Below are 18,326 nucleotides of genomic sequence, written 5' to 3'. Positions count from 1 at the left end.
ATTATGAGTTCATTTTATTTGTATTATTATTTTTTATTATTATCAGGGTATTTTCTGAGTGCGGACATAGCTACGGGAAGCAGCAGAGCGCTTTACAATCATAGGGGGAAAAACACATTGAGGGAAGTATAAAAAAAGGATCTAACGGTACAAGGAGGGCGGGAGTGGGCAATTGGCAACAAGGGATCTACAGGCAACCAGGGGAGGAAACAGTGGGGAGCAAATCAGAGTCTCGGGTATGGTGGCGAGTGTAGGACTTGTGGACCTACAAACCTTATAACTAATACAAAAAGGGTTTGGGATCATTTAATTTTCAAGAAAAGAAAGAAGAGTTCTCAAATAATATGTCAGGATGTGGTAGCTTGGGTCTCCCTTCTCCATGTTTTGAGCACGGGGTAAGATGCGAGCTTGGAGCACAGTACACTCTCGGGCCTGTCCAGCACGAGATGACAGTTCCATTTGCAGATCTCCGGACTTTCGATGGCTAAGTCTTGTTTTCTTTGAAAGTCTCTTGCCTTCGAGGGCCTGACGTGTTCAAATAACAAAAGTTCCTTTAACAAACAAATGAAGTTCAGGTTCCAGTGTTCATTGGGTGATGGGTTCACCCCAGGGTCATCCTCTTCCTGGCGCTGACCCCTCACTTGTTGTATTCCACAATTTATATATCAGTTATTTTTTCAATGAACTTTGGATGATACCTTCACCCCAGTATCTCCCTCAGACCGGCTCAGACCCCTTTTAACTGCCAATACTTGGGTGATGGCCTCACCCCTGGGTCTTCCTCAATCGGGCTCAGACCCCTCTCAAATCTCTGCCGGATGTCCATCGGTTGGGCTTGGATCCCTCATCCGCATCCCTCGGTCATGTTAATTCTTGCTAACTTCATGTTGACAATTGCTTGTGGGAATCACCTCCCTTTTTATAACGCAGTTTGTAGATCAACATTTTTCAATTGTACACATATTTTACTTGACCCTCAGTATGACCTCTTTGACCTATTTCGATGGCCCTCCTATGGCCTTCTGGTTTCTGTAGTTTCGCTCAGATGGGGATCGACCAGAGTCTCTTTAGTTAGCACCCACGTGGAGCCGGTTTCCCTCTGCCGCCGGTCTACCCTTAACACATTTACAGTTCTTTCACAGTTCATTGAACTTGGTTCAAACTGGCCAATTTGCGATCCTTAATTGACACAGCCGGTTCTTATCGGTTCTCCCACCTACCCCATGATGATCTGCTTGCCCTCTTCTTCATTGGAGTCTAGGCCGGTACCACGGTTGCAGGACCTTCCTTCATAACTGCTTATCGGTGTAGGCTTGCCTCGTGTACCATTGACATCTGCTGCAAGACACTTATTGTTTGCGGTCTTATGCCTTCTTTGCTGAAGGTTCCACGGGTCTGGGACGAAAAGGGCAAGGTCACTTCTCTCCTAGCCACCTTCTCACTTCCTGCCGCCTTTCTCCTTCTCTTGAACTGCCGCGCCTGATTAGCCGTCTCGTCGTGCTGTCTGCCATGCTCGCCTTGCTCTCTTGCTGCACCTTTTAACACTGTGGGGAAAAGGAAGGGCCATGAGGTGTGTGCGATTCAGGATAATTGCCTGACTTTGCCTTACGGTGGGTTTGGGACATGTCAGGTGAATAGGTTGTATGTTTGTCTGTTTGTGGTGTCCCAAAGTGTTGGTGTTGGAAAAGGGGAGTGGTAGAGTTTCTACATGTTCTGCATAGAAGATGTGGATGCAGAGTTATCAGAATTATAGTTTTTGTCCTAGGGGTGTAGGTGATGTCAGAGGGAAGTTTTTGGGGGGTTTAAGGGAACTGTAATTGTTGTTCACTTTCGACTGGGACTTCAGAAAGTGACAATCAGAGGGATGGGATTGGTAAAGTTTGTGGGCAAAACGAGACTAGCTGTGATCGTAAAAAAATCTGGGGGGATTCTGGGAATGGTAGTATTTTATTTGAGCTGGTTGAGAGAGTGGGAAATAATAATCAGAGGGACGTGGAAAAGAAGGATCGGGAGTATGCGGGTACGTAACAGGGAGACAGGGATTAGGGGAGTTTCCCATGGCACTGGGTTTTGGGTTCTTGCAGGGTTTCGGAAAGACATATGGTTTATTGGCTTTGGCTTCAGAAGATTTCTCGGGAGGAGGGGGTTTAGAATTGGAGTATCCTACACAGGTCTTAAGGATCTCATCTTCTTCTTGTTCCTGGGTAGGATACTGCGTCTCACCTGGGGCATTTCCTCGAGCACAACCCCGGGCTCCCCTACCTAGGTGATCCTCCCTCACTCGTCCACCCTCAGGTTTGGGATCTGAGATCACCAGCCATTGCCTGGCCCCCTGAATAAGGGATTTTCGAGGTCTTGCTGGGAGAATACCCTCCTGTTTCTCACATAAGCCATTTGTGTCTTCCTTGCTATGTTTGAATGTGAGGTGTCTGTCGATGTTGAATGTAAGGAACTTGACACAGGTGGCCAGCTGAGGTGTGAAGCCCTCAAGGTTGATAGCAGAGAGCCAAGTCTGGATGTCAGGGTGTTCCGTGTTGTTGGTCCGCAGTTTTCCTAAATCTAACATCTGGATGATTTTAAAGGTTTAATTAAAACATTGAAAACGTGTTTCTTTACAAAACGCTACAATATCCACTTCTATGCTGCAAATTAACAGAAGCAGTTGTAGAAATCATACCCTGCTCAAGAATCAATCAGGAGCGACGTTGACCGATCAGATCACATTTGACAAAATGACTCATGATAAATCTGTAACAATTACATAGCATCTTAAAAGGTGCTGGAAATGCAGACATGTTTTCTAGGCATCCTACCTTTGTGAGCTTTTAGACAAAAACAATTAGGACTTCCACAGATTTTATCCATTCATGATTATGTAACCAAAATGCGAGCTATTTCTGGAAATATATTTAATTGCATGCAACATCACGATAACGTGTTCAATGTAAATGCCTGAGGAATTACATTCACAGGAAGTCGTTCACATGTAAGAAGAGGTGTGAGCAAAGCTGACATTTCGAAAAAAGCCTGTTTTAGGATTTAATTTTAAATATCATGTTTTTTTCCCATCTCTTATAGCCTGGTAAGACGAGTGGATCGCATGGAGCATTCCATCGGCAGCATTGTGTCCAAAATAGATGCAGTGATTGTTAAATTAGAAGCAATGGAGAGAGCAAAGCTGAAAAGAAGGGATGTGCTGGGCAGGCTGCTGGATGGGGTGACAGAGGTGAGATCCTGGGTTTAGGTGGTAGACGCTAAGATCTGTGCGTAGGACATCAGTGATCGAAGTGATCAGGAACAGTCACGAGCGGTTTTCCACTCCCATTCATCTACTTTTTACGATCATATTCACCATTCTATATACAGGATTTGTCCATGTATGTCTCTGTGTTGGTGTAAAGTTGTATTTGGATCCCTAAGGTGTTAAGCTATTGCACTGCCCTGGCTACAACACCTTGTCACATGTTGCACTATGTTTCCGCCTACCCTCTCCCCTGCCGACACCACAGTTCCGCTACTTTTTTCAGTACACTTCTACCACTGGTGTAGGTTTGGGAAAACAGTAGTCTCTGTTTTACAGAATGCAAAAGAAAAGGACCCCTGTGATGATCTGAAGCCAAAGAGGACTTTGCATTATGAAAGTTCAAGTGATGTGCAGACAGCTGTTACCACCCAAGGTAGAAGCTTCGGACAATCAGTAGCCCAGGAAAATGAGAGGCATCCACATTCACTGCCTGCAATTTCTTCCGGCCTCCTGTGGCTCTCCCCATGGTCCACTCTCTTTTTTCCTTGCCACTGATGCACTGTGCCCTTACCTCCAGCCTCCTTAAACCATTTTCAGCCCCACCCCTCCGGTTTCCCTCCTTGCCGCTAGCACTCGTTCCCTCTTAAGAGCACCCACCTCTGGAGCATGAAAATTGAAAAGAAACCATGTCCCTATTTGCAATCACTGGTATTTTTGTTTGTAGTTTGTTTTTAAGGAAAGTAAGTGAGCAGAAGAGTCCTGCAGACTCTGCATCCCTAAAAAACAAATGTAGATAAAAAAGAAAATAGCTCTTCACCCATCAGGCCCTGAGGTGTTAATGGCTATCGCCTCCTTGTTTGGACGTGAGCGGCCATGTCCAGCCCTGAACGCAAGAGTGATAACTAAAATATCTTTCATGAGGCATTGACCACAAATTCACTTGGTTTTAAGCGCAATCTTTTATTTTTAATGATTCAATTTCTTGCTTTTAAAAGGATAAAATAATAGAACAGCATTCTTTTCCTATAATGGACGAACATAGCATATTTGTGGTGAGATGTCAGGAGAATGCACCTCTAACCCACATTATGGAATGCCTTCTCATTGTTGAGGGAGATGTTTGGTGCAATGAGGAGCCTGGCAGATCTGTTAGACCCAGAATCAATTAGGGAGACTCCCCTTTAGTTTTTCTCTGGGGAAGGATCAGAATCCATTTTTGGGAAGGCAACCATCATGGTGTCATATAAAATATATCTTGGTGTTTGTTGTCCAATATGGAAATTAATAGATGCAGGAGGGAAGGAGTTAGACGATCGATTAATGTGTTATACTACTTAGAAATGATGCCGTTTGCGCTAAGAGCTTTCCTTTTAATGAGGGATCAAATGCTGGGCCATATTTCATCAGCATATTTTCTCTAATTCAAGCAGTGGTCGAAGTCAGGGGGAGCAGTGCACCTCTTCTTTAAAAAGAAAATTAAAAAAAAGGTTTTACTCTTCCTATACTTTTATTTTTAAAGGAAACTGTTCGGGGATGGTTTACTTTTAAACTAAAAGTGTAGGAAGAAGATCAAACTTGGGCTCCAGTGCACTGCACTGAACATTCCCTACAACAGCAGGTCTGTTTGTTTGGGGGTTTGGATTGGGCGGGGGATGTGGCGTGGCAATGGGGTTTCTGGGGAGTAGGGACAGGCACTACTTCTTTTCGTAAACTTCGACCACTGAATTCAAGCCTCTTTCCTTTGCATTTGGTGAGCAAGTGCAAGTGAATCTAGGTCGCATGGTCTAAGCCCTGCCCACCTGTCAATCACTTTAAACTGTTGGCGCCTTCCTGTTTACCCACCCGTTTTCCCTACTTAAGCATCCCTCCAGCCTCTTCCCCTTGCATTTGGTGAGCAGGTGCAAGTGGATCTAGGTCACCTGGCATAAGCCCCACCCACCTTTTTAGCCCTGCCTCTTCCTTTCTGTTCTTAACTTTTAGATCAAGGGTGCCTCTCACCCGGGCATCTGAAGTGAAGGGCAGATGAAGAAAATTGCAATTCATGTTTGAACTTGATCGGACCAGGAGGACCTAGGGCCCGAACCCCTGCTCAGACAACAGGTGAGCTCTGACATGTGTTTTCTCTCTCAGTCCCCACAGGCCATCCCCACCATCACCAGGCAATGTCAATGGCATTGCCCCTCCTCTAAGTCATGGACTCTGCAATGCATCAACCCGGCCCACATCACCCTCTCGCCCATCAACACCCCCTCACTGTCCACAACATGGAAGTTGATGCTCGCCAATGTCTGTTGAGCTATCACTCATGCAGCAGACATCACAGACCTCATCACTACACACAACCTTGATGCCATCTTCGTTACTGATACTTGGCTGACACCCACTTCCACCCACATCCTAGACATCCGTGTCCCCAACTGATACAGCATCCAACACAGAGACTGCCCGAACAAGACAGACGGAGGCCTTGCAGTCATAGACAAGACTCTTTGGCCCTGCACCAGACTTGACGTCCATAACATTGGCTCCTTCAAAGTTCTCTCCTGCCACTTTCCACTCTCCCCGACAGACACAGTCACCTTGCATCGCATCTACAGACCATGCAAACCTCACACCGCCTTCATCAGAGACTTCACCGACCTGGTCACCAGCATGTCCCTCACGCACGCCAACAACATCATCTTCCTAGGCGAGATCAACCTCCCAGGCAACAAGGCTACTAAACCGATGAAGGAAGCCCTCCACAGCCTTCTCGACACACACTGCCCCACACAGCACACAAAAGACGCAACACACGAGAAAGGTGACATCCTCAACCTAATCTTCACCACACTTTCTTCCCTCCCCTACCGCTCTCCTCTCCCACTTCACTGGTCTGACCAACTAACCATGCCTTTCAGCATCCTGCACACCACCCCAGTCAAACACTCCCAGCAGACAAACCTTCAGGTTCTTTAAGACCTTCCCAGTTGGAGCCCACACAGAAGACCTCGCCAACCTACACCTTGCATGGATGGAACAACCCCTACTGAACTCCGACTCTCTTACTGGAAGCACTCAATGCCACCCTCTCAGCCTCCATCTGACAACATGTGCCTCTGAAACAACGAACCTGCAAACCAAAACTATCAGAACCCTGCTACACCAAGAACTCAACCTCAGCAAAAGAGTCAACAGGAAGCGAGAGAAAACCTGGCACCACTCCAGGACTGCGTCCAAACTGGCACTTCACAAGGAACTCAGAGCAACCCGCCAACAACTAATCAGTACAGCCAAGGACTCCTACTATCAGAATACCATAGCAGAAGCCGACAACAAAAGAAGAGCCCTCTAGATAATTCGGGAACTTCAAGGCCTATGAATGACTAGTGTATTACTTTGTTCCCTTCCCGCCTTTAAGCGCTTTGAAGCACTCTGCTTGTGTTTAAACTCTGTATACATAAACAATTACAATTGCAATTCAAAGCGGTCAAGCACTGCGTCAACCCTCTACCCAGCCATGCCATACCACACTCCATTGAAAATTCCACCGCCATCAACACCTTCTTCATCAACAAAGTCAGCAAGATTCGCCAGCACATAGATGCCTGCTTTGCATCCACAGACCACCTCACATCTCTCCTCACAATATCTCTATACCCTGGAAAACATTGAAGACACTCTCGACAGAGGGCCTGATAGAAACCCTGGCCGTCCTGAAAGCCACATCATATACAGATGACATCCTCCCAGCATCCATCCTCAAGACCCTCCCACAGAAGCTCTCCTTCCCTACCTCAAAATCATCAACAGCTCCCCAACTCAGGGCACCTTCCCATCGACCCTAAAAAAAGGACAAATCCTCCCTCTACTAAAGAAATACACTCTGGATACCGACAACTTAGTTAACTATCGCCCCATCACCCATCTTCCCTTCCTAGGGAAGATCATTGAGAAAGCGATAGCCGCACAACTGCAGCAACACATCGACACCAACAATCTCTTCCAAACCTACCAATCCAGATTGAGACCCAGATGCAGCACATAGATCGCAACCATACAGGTAGTCGCCGGCACCCTCAACATCCTTGATGATGGCCACCCCTGCCTCGTGGTTCTACTTGACCTCTCGGCTGCTTTCAACACAGTAGACCGCCCGGCACTTAGACACCCTACCTCAGCGCATCGGGATCAGCAACCTTGTCCTACACTGGTTCAAGTCTTTCCTCGCCAACCTTAAGCAGTTTGTTCAGATGGACTCCTCTAGATCACCAATGCTACCCATCACCTGTGGAGTCCTGCAGGGTTCCATCTTCTCCCCAGTGATCTTCAATCTATACATGGAGCCACTGCGTGCCCTCCTAGCCTCACACAACATACACATCCACCAATACGCCGACAACACACAGCTATACCTCAAGATCAGACCCTCAAGGACATGCATAGGCTCAAAACCTGCCTTTTGCTGATCCAGTCTTGGATGTCAAGTGTATACTTGAAGCTCAACCCCTCCAAGATCGAATTCCAACTCCTCACCAACAACACCGAACACCCAGACATACAGACCTGGCTATCAACCACGAACACCCAAGCTCACCTCCTGCGCCAAGTCCTTCGGGTTCCACATCGACAAACACCTCTCCTTCAAGGCACACATAGCTTAGAAACCTCAAACAGCTTGGTATCAGCTCTCCCTCTGCGAAAATAGTCAAGCCCTTCCTCCCGGCAGACAGCTTTAGATCCACCATTCACGCGCTGGTCCTATCCCACCTAGATTGGGGCAATGCACTCCTCAAAGGCCTCCCATCATCCTTCCTTGTGCCCCAGAGAAGTGTCCTACACATGGCCGCACGACTCATCAAGGGTCTATGCAGATATGACCAGATCACACTGGCCCCCATCGACCTTCACTGGCTCGCACTGCACACACATCACCTTCAAGTCTTGCTGCATCATCCACAAGGTAGCCGCCCTCTAGTCACTCAGCTACCTCACGGAGAAACTCTGCATCTCTGGCGGACAGCGCACCACCAGAAGCCAGGAAATCTGCCTCTGCAAAAAGGAAATGACCAGAAAACCAGCCTCCTCTGCCTATGCCCCAAGACTATGGAACCTCCTCCCCGTTGTTATCATACTCACCCTCACGCTCCTACAATTCAGAAAAGAACTCAAGACCCACCTCTTCAAGCAGTCTCTCCTCAACATCTAGGCCATCATGTCACCCCTCTACTCCCCGCCACTGGGTACAGCTGTACCCCTCCTCTGTCCTCTTCTGTATCCTACCGCCCGCTGTATATCTGTTCTGTTGAACACCTCTGTAAAGCTCTCCATTATGTATCTGTATTGGTGTATACCTCTGTAAAGTGCTCCGTTGCTTCTCGAAGCTAGGTCCACGCTCAATAAATACCATAATAATTTAAAAGCAGGCAGGGCTTGAGGCTATCCGAGGTCACCAGTCAGAAGAGTTCTGCAAGGCCATTCCTACATCTTTAGTGTGGGTTGCATAGCCCACTTGCTACAGTGTTTGAAAAACATACAGGAGATTTCATGTCTAGGTAGAGATCTAATAAGGGGTTGACATCTGCTTTGATTACCGGAGGAGATCGAGGTATTAGGTGGATTGAGAGATCTCATCACGGGTTACGGCAATTGCTTATGAGAGCATCGCCATTAACCATGGTTATATAATTCAAGTATTCAAGTTGAGCCAGGGCTGGTAGGGCAGAATTCCGTTTTTTTTTTGTTAAATTTATTATGATATAACCGCATTTGTTTTTTTTTTACACATTCTTTGTTTAAAATTAAACATGTTAAGAATGTATAAACATCGCAGTTACAAATTGTATCAAATTTATATAATATTCCCTTTATATAACATTTAAAACCAATTCATCACAGTCTTGCAATTTAACATGATTTGAATAGATGTTCCTTTCACATGAGTATCAAGGGTGACTGTAAAAAAAAAAAAAAAGACATTTTTTTTTTACCCCTCCATTCAAATAATCAATTACCAGTATTCTTGTGATATACAACCTGTGAATTGCAATACCCTTAAAATATTTAGAGTCAATTTAGAGCCTAACTGTGTGTGTGCCCTCATTTTTTATCTGGCTTTTGTTTTTTAACTTTACTTTCGTGTTCTGAAGGACCTCTAATGAGGTCCCCCTGCTAGACAACCCTTTTTGCTGTGCTGACCTATGGTAACCCATATGACTACCAAGACAAGTGTCCCTGTTATGCACTGAGTTGTGTGTTCTAAGGGTGGTTCTTTGAACCCACACAATGTGTTGAGGGGAGTAGGTTGGTGGCAGATGTACTCTTGTTTTGACTAAACCATGGTTATAGCACTACACCATGGTTGTAGCACATGTTACTGCATTGGCGAGAGAGTGAGCATGTGAGTGTTGACTGGCTGGATGGATTGGTGACAAAGTGTGTGGGTGGATGGTTGAATGCTTGGCTACCTAGATGTATTGGTGAGATAGAGCACATAAAGGGTGTAAAGTTTCAGGTTGAAAGCTACTAACCACAAATAAGAGTCACTCCCCCTTTTGTTTTGGAAACAGGGCAGTGCATGGCACACGTTCTAGCAATCCCAGTTCAGCCTTCTGCTCGATAGTGGCAAGTGCACATTTTGAGGTGTGATTGATGCATGCATTAGTAAATGAAGGAGTGGGTGGGAGAGGTAAGTGAAGCAAGGATTCATGGATTGATGAGTGAGGGAGTGAGTGAAAGGGCGAGGGATGGATGGATGGATTGGTGAGAGACTGAGGGAGATTGTGTGTTGAATGGTGGGGTGACATAGTGCGTGACTGTTATAACAAATATATATGTTTTTAAATATGTTTTATAATGCATTTTCATATAATCATCACTTTACAGTATTATGGTTGACATATTGTAGTGCTTTTCAACAATACTTCCCAATCCCGCTACCCCAACTCCAATGCCCTCCCCCCCCAATAACATGAACAAAAATTACAACAATGGTTTGCGATCTACTGAAAACGCCCAGGCAGGGCCTTGTCTTAGTGATGTGTCTAGCAGGACTCGTAACCGTCATTCCGTCTCCTGGATCCTTCCATTTATTTAGGGTCTCCAGGAGTTCAGGGGGGCTTGTCATCAGGTGAGGTGAACATTGCATGCATTAGGGCATTCCACCCTGTTATGTCCTCTGATCCTTCCTTCCTACCCATTCGAAGTGCATCGTACCACACTACCGCTTCTGCCATAGACCAGTGTTTTAAGTCCCCCCACCAGCTGTCTACGGTCAGACCCTCTCGCGACTTCCATGCCATGGCAATCCTTCTTTTTGCCAGGACCCAGGCGAAGTCTGTCATTCTGCTTTCCGGTTTAGCCTCCGGTGTCCATGTACATCTTGTTAAACTTCCCCTGCGTAGTCTCCGCGCTAGTTCCTGCCAGAAGACCTGGATCACTGGGCAGCTCCAGAACATTTGGACCATTCCCACACCGTATGTATCACATTTCAAGCACCCTTTTTCCTCTGTGGCGTAATATATGCCCTGTGGAGGACGTAGACTTGAGTCCGTTTTAGCCTGGTATTACGCGAGACTTTTTTGGGGTATTGTAGCTCTCTAGACCATTCTGCTGCCGTGAGTTCTTTTCCCACCTCTGAGTCCCAAATGCTCTCCCCTCTAGCTATATCCCTATGCAGTGCCTCTAAGAGTCCTTGGTGTAGTCTGGACACTCCATGCCCACCCTCTTAGACAGTAAATATTAGACCTAACACGCTGTCTTCTTCACTTATTCCTGGGATGTCCGGCCACCTCTTCATTATCTCCTGTAATATTCTGGGGGGTGTCATGAACAGCCCTCTGTGTATTCCAAACATTTCTCCTAGTTCCTGGAATGTCGGGAGTTTCTCTGAGGAGAACAAATCACCAATTGTCACCACCCCACACTTTCTCTATGCAACCTACATTTTGTTATCCCCATATATGGCTGCCAATGGTATTTGGGGGGAGTGGGGTTCTTTTACCTTCAGTATCTTTATGGTCCTGGCCCAGACCTTCCTACCCAGCTGCAAGAGACGGGAGGGACCCATGATCCTATCTTCCCACAACAGAGTACTTCTTTCAATAGGTATGGGGCTATTTCTGCGCTCAACAGGGTATGTTTGATTGTTTCTGAGTCTGCTTGCCACCCCGCCACATGCGGTATCTGTCCCGCTTAATAATACAGTTCAAAGTGGGTGAGGCACAATACACCGTCTGCTTATTCCCAATATAGAAATTCTAAGGCCACCCTGCGTCTGCCCGACCCCCGTACAAATCTTCCTACTATCTCCTTGAAAAAAGACCTCGGTATTAAGTATGGGATATTTACAAAGTGATAAAGCAGAAGGGGAAGGGCGACCATATTAAGGATTGTTTTCCTACTGATCACTGAGAGAGGCAGCTTCTCCCAAAATCTGATTGAGGTTTCGAGTTTAGACTTTGCCTTCACAGTGTTGTGCTGATAGGTATCTTTTGTGTTGTGATAAATATCGACTCCCAGGTATCTAAACTCCATCGGAGACCCTGACATGGAAGGCGGTTCTTCTCAACACCCACCCTGCAAGGGGAAATATGCATGACTTTGTCCTGCTAATTGAGATCCCGGACAGCTTGGTGAAGTTCTCCATCACCTCAAGGTATGACTCCCAAGTTATCTTCAGGGTGTTGCATGTACAGCAGCATGTCATCTGCATAGTGAGATTACATGATGGCTGCCCTCTACAAACAGCCCGGAATCCTTGAATTCCTATCTTCAAAATATCGCTAATGGTTCAAGAGCCAGGATATATAGCATGGGAGGCAGGGTGCACCCATGTTTCATGCCTCTCTGTATTGGGAACTGTTACGACACAAATTTACCGGCGCATACTCTGGCTGCCGGGCTGTAGTAGAGCATATGGACCCACTGCATGAACTTCTCGTACAGCCTGAAGCTTCTTAGAATGGAGTCAAAAGCCTCAATGGCGTCCAGTGCCACCACCGCACACCCCTCTCACCAGTTTTGGTCCTATAAGTGATTGCATGTAGCCTTTTCAGGTTTTTGGTTGTCGCCCTCCCGGGGTCATACCCAGTCTGATCCGGGTGAATCAGCGTCCAAATCACTCTTTTCAGTCTTTTGTCAAAAGCTGCTGTTAGGATTTTAGCGTCCTGATTAATTAATGATATTGGACGGTATGATTTGCATAATTCCCCCGTTTTACAGCGTTTTAGGATTGAGGTTATAGTAGACTCTTCCATGCTTTGGGGTAGTCTCCCCATCTCATATGCCTTTTCAAATGTATGAAGTAGTTTTGGGGCTATCCCGTCTATAAATTCCTTATAGAACTCCGCTGGGAGACCATATCTCCCTGGAGTCTTACTTGTGGGCAGCATGGCTATTACCTCTTGCAGCTCTTCTGTCCTAAGCAGTGTTTCTAGCATTCCTTTTTGTTCTATGCTCAGGGTGGGAAGACCAGTCTCAGCTAGGGTGTCTTGCATCCCCTGACCATTGGAATCCCCCCTGGTCCTCATACAGGCTTCTATAAAAAAAAAGGTCCTAAAAGTCTCATGAATTTATTTCTGTGACCGCCACTTTTCTCCACATTCATGTACTATTGCTACAATTCTCTCCTGGGCTTTCCGACTTTGCAAAGTTGTGTTGCCCCAACCTTTCCCATTGTTGTAAGCACTCTTGGCTAAGTGTAATGAGTTGCCTCTCTATCCCACTGTCTCCACCGGCAGAGCTTTCCAATTGCTTGATCTAAGCTTCTGTGTCTTCTAGCTTACATTGCAGCTCCTTCTGAATCCCCATTGACTGGGCAATGGCTGTGCCCCTCATCACCACCTTAAAAGCTTCCCAGATCACCCCGCTATCTCTGACACTCCCCTCATTGACGCTGAAATATTCTTCTATCTGTTGGGCCATAGTTTCCCTAAATGGGCATCTCGTAATGTCTCCACCCGCAACCTCCATGTGGGTATCGGAGCAGGCAGATAATGCGTGACTGGTTGCTGGATGGATGGATGGATGGATGGACTGATAACTGAGAAAGCAAAGATGAGGGTTGGATGGATTAGCAAGTGAGTGAGTAACATGGTGTGTATTAGATGGATGCATCAGTGCGTGAGGAAGCAAGTGAAATTGCGAATAATGGTGAATCATATGACTGAGTGTTGGATGAATGGATTTGGGATTGAGAAGGTGAGTGAGACAGTGACTGGTAGATTTATTTGTGAGTGAGATGATGCGTTGGATTAATTGATTGAAGAGTGAGAGAATAAATGAGTTTTTGTTGGACGGATTTGTGGGCGCTAGCTGCTAGGGCTGGTGATTATTAGATGAATATGTGAATATGAGTGAGAGAGTAAGTGTTGAGTGGATGGGTGGATTAGTGAGGGAGAGCAAGTGTATGATTAAATGGATTGGTGAGTCGGGGATGGATGGATGGATTGAGAATTAATGAGGGACAGAGGGGATGGATGGAGTGATAGTTGGTGAAAGGATGTGTGTATTGGGGAAAAAGAGAGGATGAGCGTTTGGATGGTATATGGATTTGTAAGTAAACGTGTGTGGGATGGATGGATGGACTGGTGAGTGTGAGGGTGAGTGTTGGATGGATACATTGGTGTGTTGGTGAATTGGTGACAGTGATTCTTGGTTATATGTATGCATTGATGAGAGGGTGAGTAATGGCTGGATAGATTGGTGAGGTGAGAGATTGAGTCAGACAGTGACTGGTGGGCTGATTTCTTAGTAATATAGTGAGGGGTTTGTTGGACGAATGGATTCTGCTCTAAATTCCCAAGTGTCATCTGACTAATAAAGGAAGAGGGCATGAAAAAAATAATACAGTTTCAGTTAGGCCACTTAAAGTAGGTGATATGATGGTGTGTGTATAGTACATTACTTTGAAGAAACATCGAAGCCCCCCACTACCAAACTCCCGAGATAATCACTGGGAACACACAATCATCCGGGAACAGGTGCCAATCCGTGCTGCACCAGTGATTCACATGAAAATCATGGAGTCAAATACAAAGATTATCACTGAAGCAGTACTCTACTAGTACATTTACACATCCAGCATCGGTGCAAGCCACGTGTGAAATCCAGAGGACATGTTTTAGCCTAGCCTAGTCTTGCTTTGCATTCTGGTATTTGAAGTCTTATTTTGGGGGAAACAAAGCTCATACTCTTTTTGCTCAACATAATTCTACCAGGAAATATATATATATTGGTTCGTTTTTTATTAATGAGTACTCTTGAAAGACAAAAAAACATATATTGCTATGAACTAAAGCTGGGAAATATGTGGTCAAGTGCCTAAATTGCAGGCTGGTCTCAAATCCCGGTTCCCCAACTTAACCAAACTGTTTCTGGGCAAACCATTTTACTCCCTGTCCCTAAACTCAGATCCACCAGTTACTCGGGTAAGGTTATAAGACACGCACGTGTAGCTGGTCAGATAGCAGAGCGAGTAGAGCGCTCGCTTTGACATCTGTGCAGAGCCCGCCGACGATGCTTCGAATCCCGGCAGCGCCAAACTCAGCCTTTCCTCCTTCTGAGGTCGATAAATGAGCACAACACACCGTGGGTAATAATAATAAGCAGCGCTCAGATGCCTGAGGGTTTCGTAGCGCTATATAAATGCGAAATTATTATTCATCATTAAGGATAGCGGGGCAGCGCTCTCATCTTGACTACACCGAGCAACACTGTTTCGGTACCCAATCCCGGTACTGCGCTTAGAGGGTGGAAACCATCACGAACAGCAATATAAGAAACTGATTTCATCTTTTTTAGCAATGTGGCAGAAAATATAATAATAATAATATTGCCTTACAAAGAAAACTGAGAAAGAAGGGCCACTTCAGTAACCGAATGCAGCCAGAAATATTAATTTCCACGCTTCTCTGCTACTCTTGAAATGTTGCCTCAAAGGTGAGCTGCTTGATAAACCACTTTCCCATTATGCAAAAGTCTCTGAAGGCTATTCTGAAACCTACCGTCTGGAGAGGTGGCATTCGAAGACTGGTCGTGGTTGGGTGGCTGGAGAAGTAAAGTTATAAGTAGGATATAGCAGGCAGGGCCAGCCCTAATATTTGCCTGGCCCGAGTCTAAAAAAGATGTGAGGTGCACCATAATTTGCGTATTAGTGGCATCACAGACAAAGACGTCACAGAATGAGACTTTGATACGCTTGACGATCATGGGAAGTTACATTAAAAGAAGCTGCCAGTAGCAAGCCCAGAGACAAATAAATGTTGTGATGCCCAGTATAGCAATGGCCAATGCTACTATTTCAAATGTGGCAATATCTAAAGTGAGGCTTTTTTTGGAGTATGGGACATTGTGACCTGGATCTGTGATAGGAACTTATAGGCGTTCACCCCTGCAGTGGCGGGGGGGGCGGGTCCGTGGGTGGTAACGTACCAGCCTGTGAGGGCCTCAGCGATGGTTCTGTGCCATGACCGGCCATGTCCACCAGCCACTGGGGGAGCGAAAGCCATTCGCATCCCGTGGTGCAAATGTTTTTTTCTTTTTTAAAAGATGGCCGCTGCCATAGGCAAAAGATGCTAAGTCCCTTTTCTGTTTTATATGATGGTCGGGAGACAGAGGGAGCGCTGGGACAGGAGCACAAAGCTGTGGTCCAGCAGTTAAGTGGGGAGAGGGAGAAAAGGTGGGGAAGGGGTTTGGTTATTTTGGGAGGTTGGGGAGGCAACAGGGAGAGGTTCCCGGTTGCTTCCCCACATTAAAAAAAAAACAAAAATGTTGCCACCCAGGCAAGAGCTTCGGGTGACTGGAACAGCGGGCACAGAATGTGTATTCTCTCCCGCTGTTCCAGCCGCCTGATTGGCTAAACTGTCGTCTCCGGGTGTGCGAATGGCAGATAAGATAGAGTTAGATAAAATGAGTTGCCCGGGGGCGCACACTTCGGTTAAGTGGTGAAGCCGGGATTTGAGGCCAGTCTTCATTTTAGAAACTTAAGCACACATGTTCCCAGTAGCAGATGGTGCAGGTCTTTTAGCAACTGTAGTTTGAAAACACCATCTGACTGTGGAATGCAGTGCAAAAGAATTGTGATGGTGTTTTGCTAACTGACGTAATCTCTTGTTTTTGCAGCAGTTCAAAGACTGTTTTTATTCTGCTTTTTATATTTGCCCATATTGTCCAAGTCAGCAAAATACTTTTGATTATTTTGACTGTCAAAAGAAATGACTCTCCAAGCAATGCTCTTATTATTTTTGAAACGTAAGGTGTGCAACATAAATAAAAAAAGGTCTCCTGCTGTGAACTCCGGTTTGAAGGACGTCCGGGCAGACATGGCAGAGTGCCTCTGCTGCAGGATTGCCTTATAGCATGATTGAAGCAAAACCTATTTACTGGGGAGGGCTTGAGGAGGCGAGAGTACGCAGTTTTACAGGTCTTCAGAAGTTCAGAAAATCAGCACAGGCCAGGACCAGGGAAAACAGCCCCTGCAGACTTACAGACAAGCAACATCTCTTCGAAAATCCTTGGGTCTGGTAACACAGCATGTCTCACATGCCCTCTCATCCATTCCCCAATACTCTGCATTAAATGGCCTCAAAAATACACAAATCCTAATCAAATACTGAGACAAATATGTCAATACTTGTACAAATATTTCAAGCAAGAAGAGCACAATTGTAGCAACATTTTCTCCACATCATGACGAGTAGACTACAAATACCACAATGCAATACAGGAGAAATCCTAAAACATGGCCTGTGGGTTCTATAAATGTACTTTCAAGAATTAAACAACTACTAATACAAATTATATGAGCAAAGATAATCTGGATGTTTTTCATTGTTTGACAAAAGCATGGTTCGCGTACGATGTGAGGAAAATGCGACAATCTACTAAAACAAACGCTTTTCGGTGTGTAAAATAACACATTTAAAATGTGTTTTGTGTGACATACTTCAATTGTTTTGGGAGAAGGCATAGATCTGGGCAGCTAACTGGTGCTTTGTGTGTGCTTTCAGAATAAAAAGGACCCTTTTGAAGTTGTAATCATTGAAAAGTTAAGAATGTCTTGCCCAAAAGAAGGTTGACTGAACGAATCCCCATTAATAAATAACTTTGACTTGAAATGCTCTGTCAAAAAAGAGGGTGATGAGTAGTTAAATATTTTAGAGGCCCCAGTGCGACCTGCTGTGCAGCATCTGTTGGGCCACCACGATCTGTCCTGTGGCAAGACTTGCGGTACAATCTAGAAACAGCCCTGCCGCACTCCGATTCTCAGGAAATGGTCAAATAATGCTGCAGAAAAATGTGTACATTTTATGGGCAGGGACTCCTGCCTCTACCTCCTTGTACATTACTTTAAATACAGTAGTTCAGAAAGTTTCGAATGGCCAATATTACAAAGATTTAACCGTCTGGTAGCTGTGGCGCTGCCCCGTGTGGGACAAGCACGCGGTGGCGTGACGTTGTACGTCGCCGCGTGCAAGTTAAATAAACAGGGCGTTCCCGGATGCCGCAGAGCGACCGGCGAGCCCGAACTGGACAGATGTGTGTCGTGTGTGGTCTGTTCAGTGTGGGGGCTCACGGGCACGCATGGGTGCCAGGACACACCCCAACAGTGGCGACGAGTGCAGACGGAAGCCCGGGCCCGGCGGTGAAAGGCATTCTGAGATTTTTCTCCATGATACAGAACGGTCGTGAGTGTTTCGTTTCACGCCGTGGCTGCGAACCGTACACGCGGCTGTCGGCCATTTTGTTTGAGGCCGTGGAACTTCACCAGGCTCCGGTTTGGCGGGTGAAAGCGATCCAGGTCCAATTTTTGGATAATCTGATTGCAGGCACCATAACCTGCATGCCCATGCCTGATTTGTGTATTTTACTCCAGTTTTGGGATTCCTACGTCGAGTGAAAGCTAGGGGAAGGACTAATATGGCTGGGCCGGATTAGTCCACTCCACCATTTCAGCTTAATTTTTGGGACATCCACACCACGGTGGCCTGCAGCAAGGTGGAGACACGGCTCTTCTTTGTTCCCTTTATCATCAGGACGCTGTGGCTTCTTCTTTGTCTCCTTCATCATCACGAGGTTGGCTGCAGTTTATGCTCTTCTTCTC

At 46.0% G+C, this 18,326-nt stretch overlaps 1 protein-coding gene across 1 annotated transcript in view; it reads left to right on the top strand.

Moving 5' to 3' along the window:
• The window catches only part of PKD2 (polycystin 2, transient receptor potential cation channel), a 309,434-nt gene that overhangs the window by 257,295 nt on the left and 33,813 nt on the right, over nucleotides 1–18,326 (top strand). The window contains exon 14 of the mRNA XM_069630542.1: nucleotides 3,079–3,226. Coding sequence (XP_069486643.1) covers nucleotides 3,079–3,226 — 148 coding nt within the window. The remainder of the gene's footprint in view (nucleotides 1–3,078; nucleotides 3,227–18,326) is intronic.

This window comes from Ambystoma mexicanum, chromosome 6q (assembly GCF_040938575.1).
Source record: "Ambystoma mexicanum isolate Mex_15411 chromosome 6q, UKY_AmexF1_1, whole genome shotgun sequence".
NCBI lineage: Eukaryota > Metazoa > Chordata > Amphibia > Caudata > Ambystomatidae > Ambystoma > Ambystoma mexicanum.
Note: the sequence above shows the minus strand (reverse complement) of the source record. Positions and strands in the feature narration are given on the sequence as shown.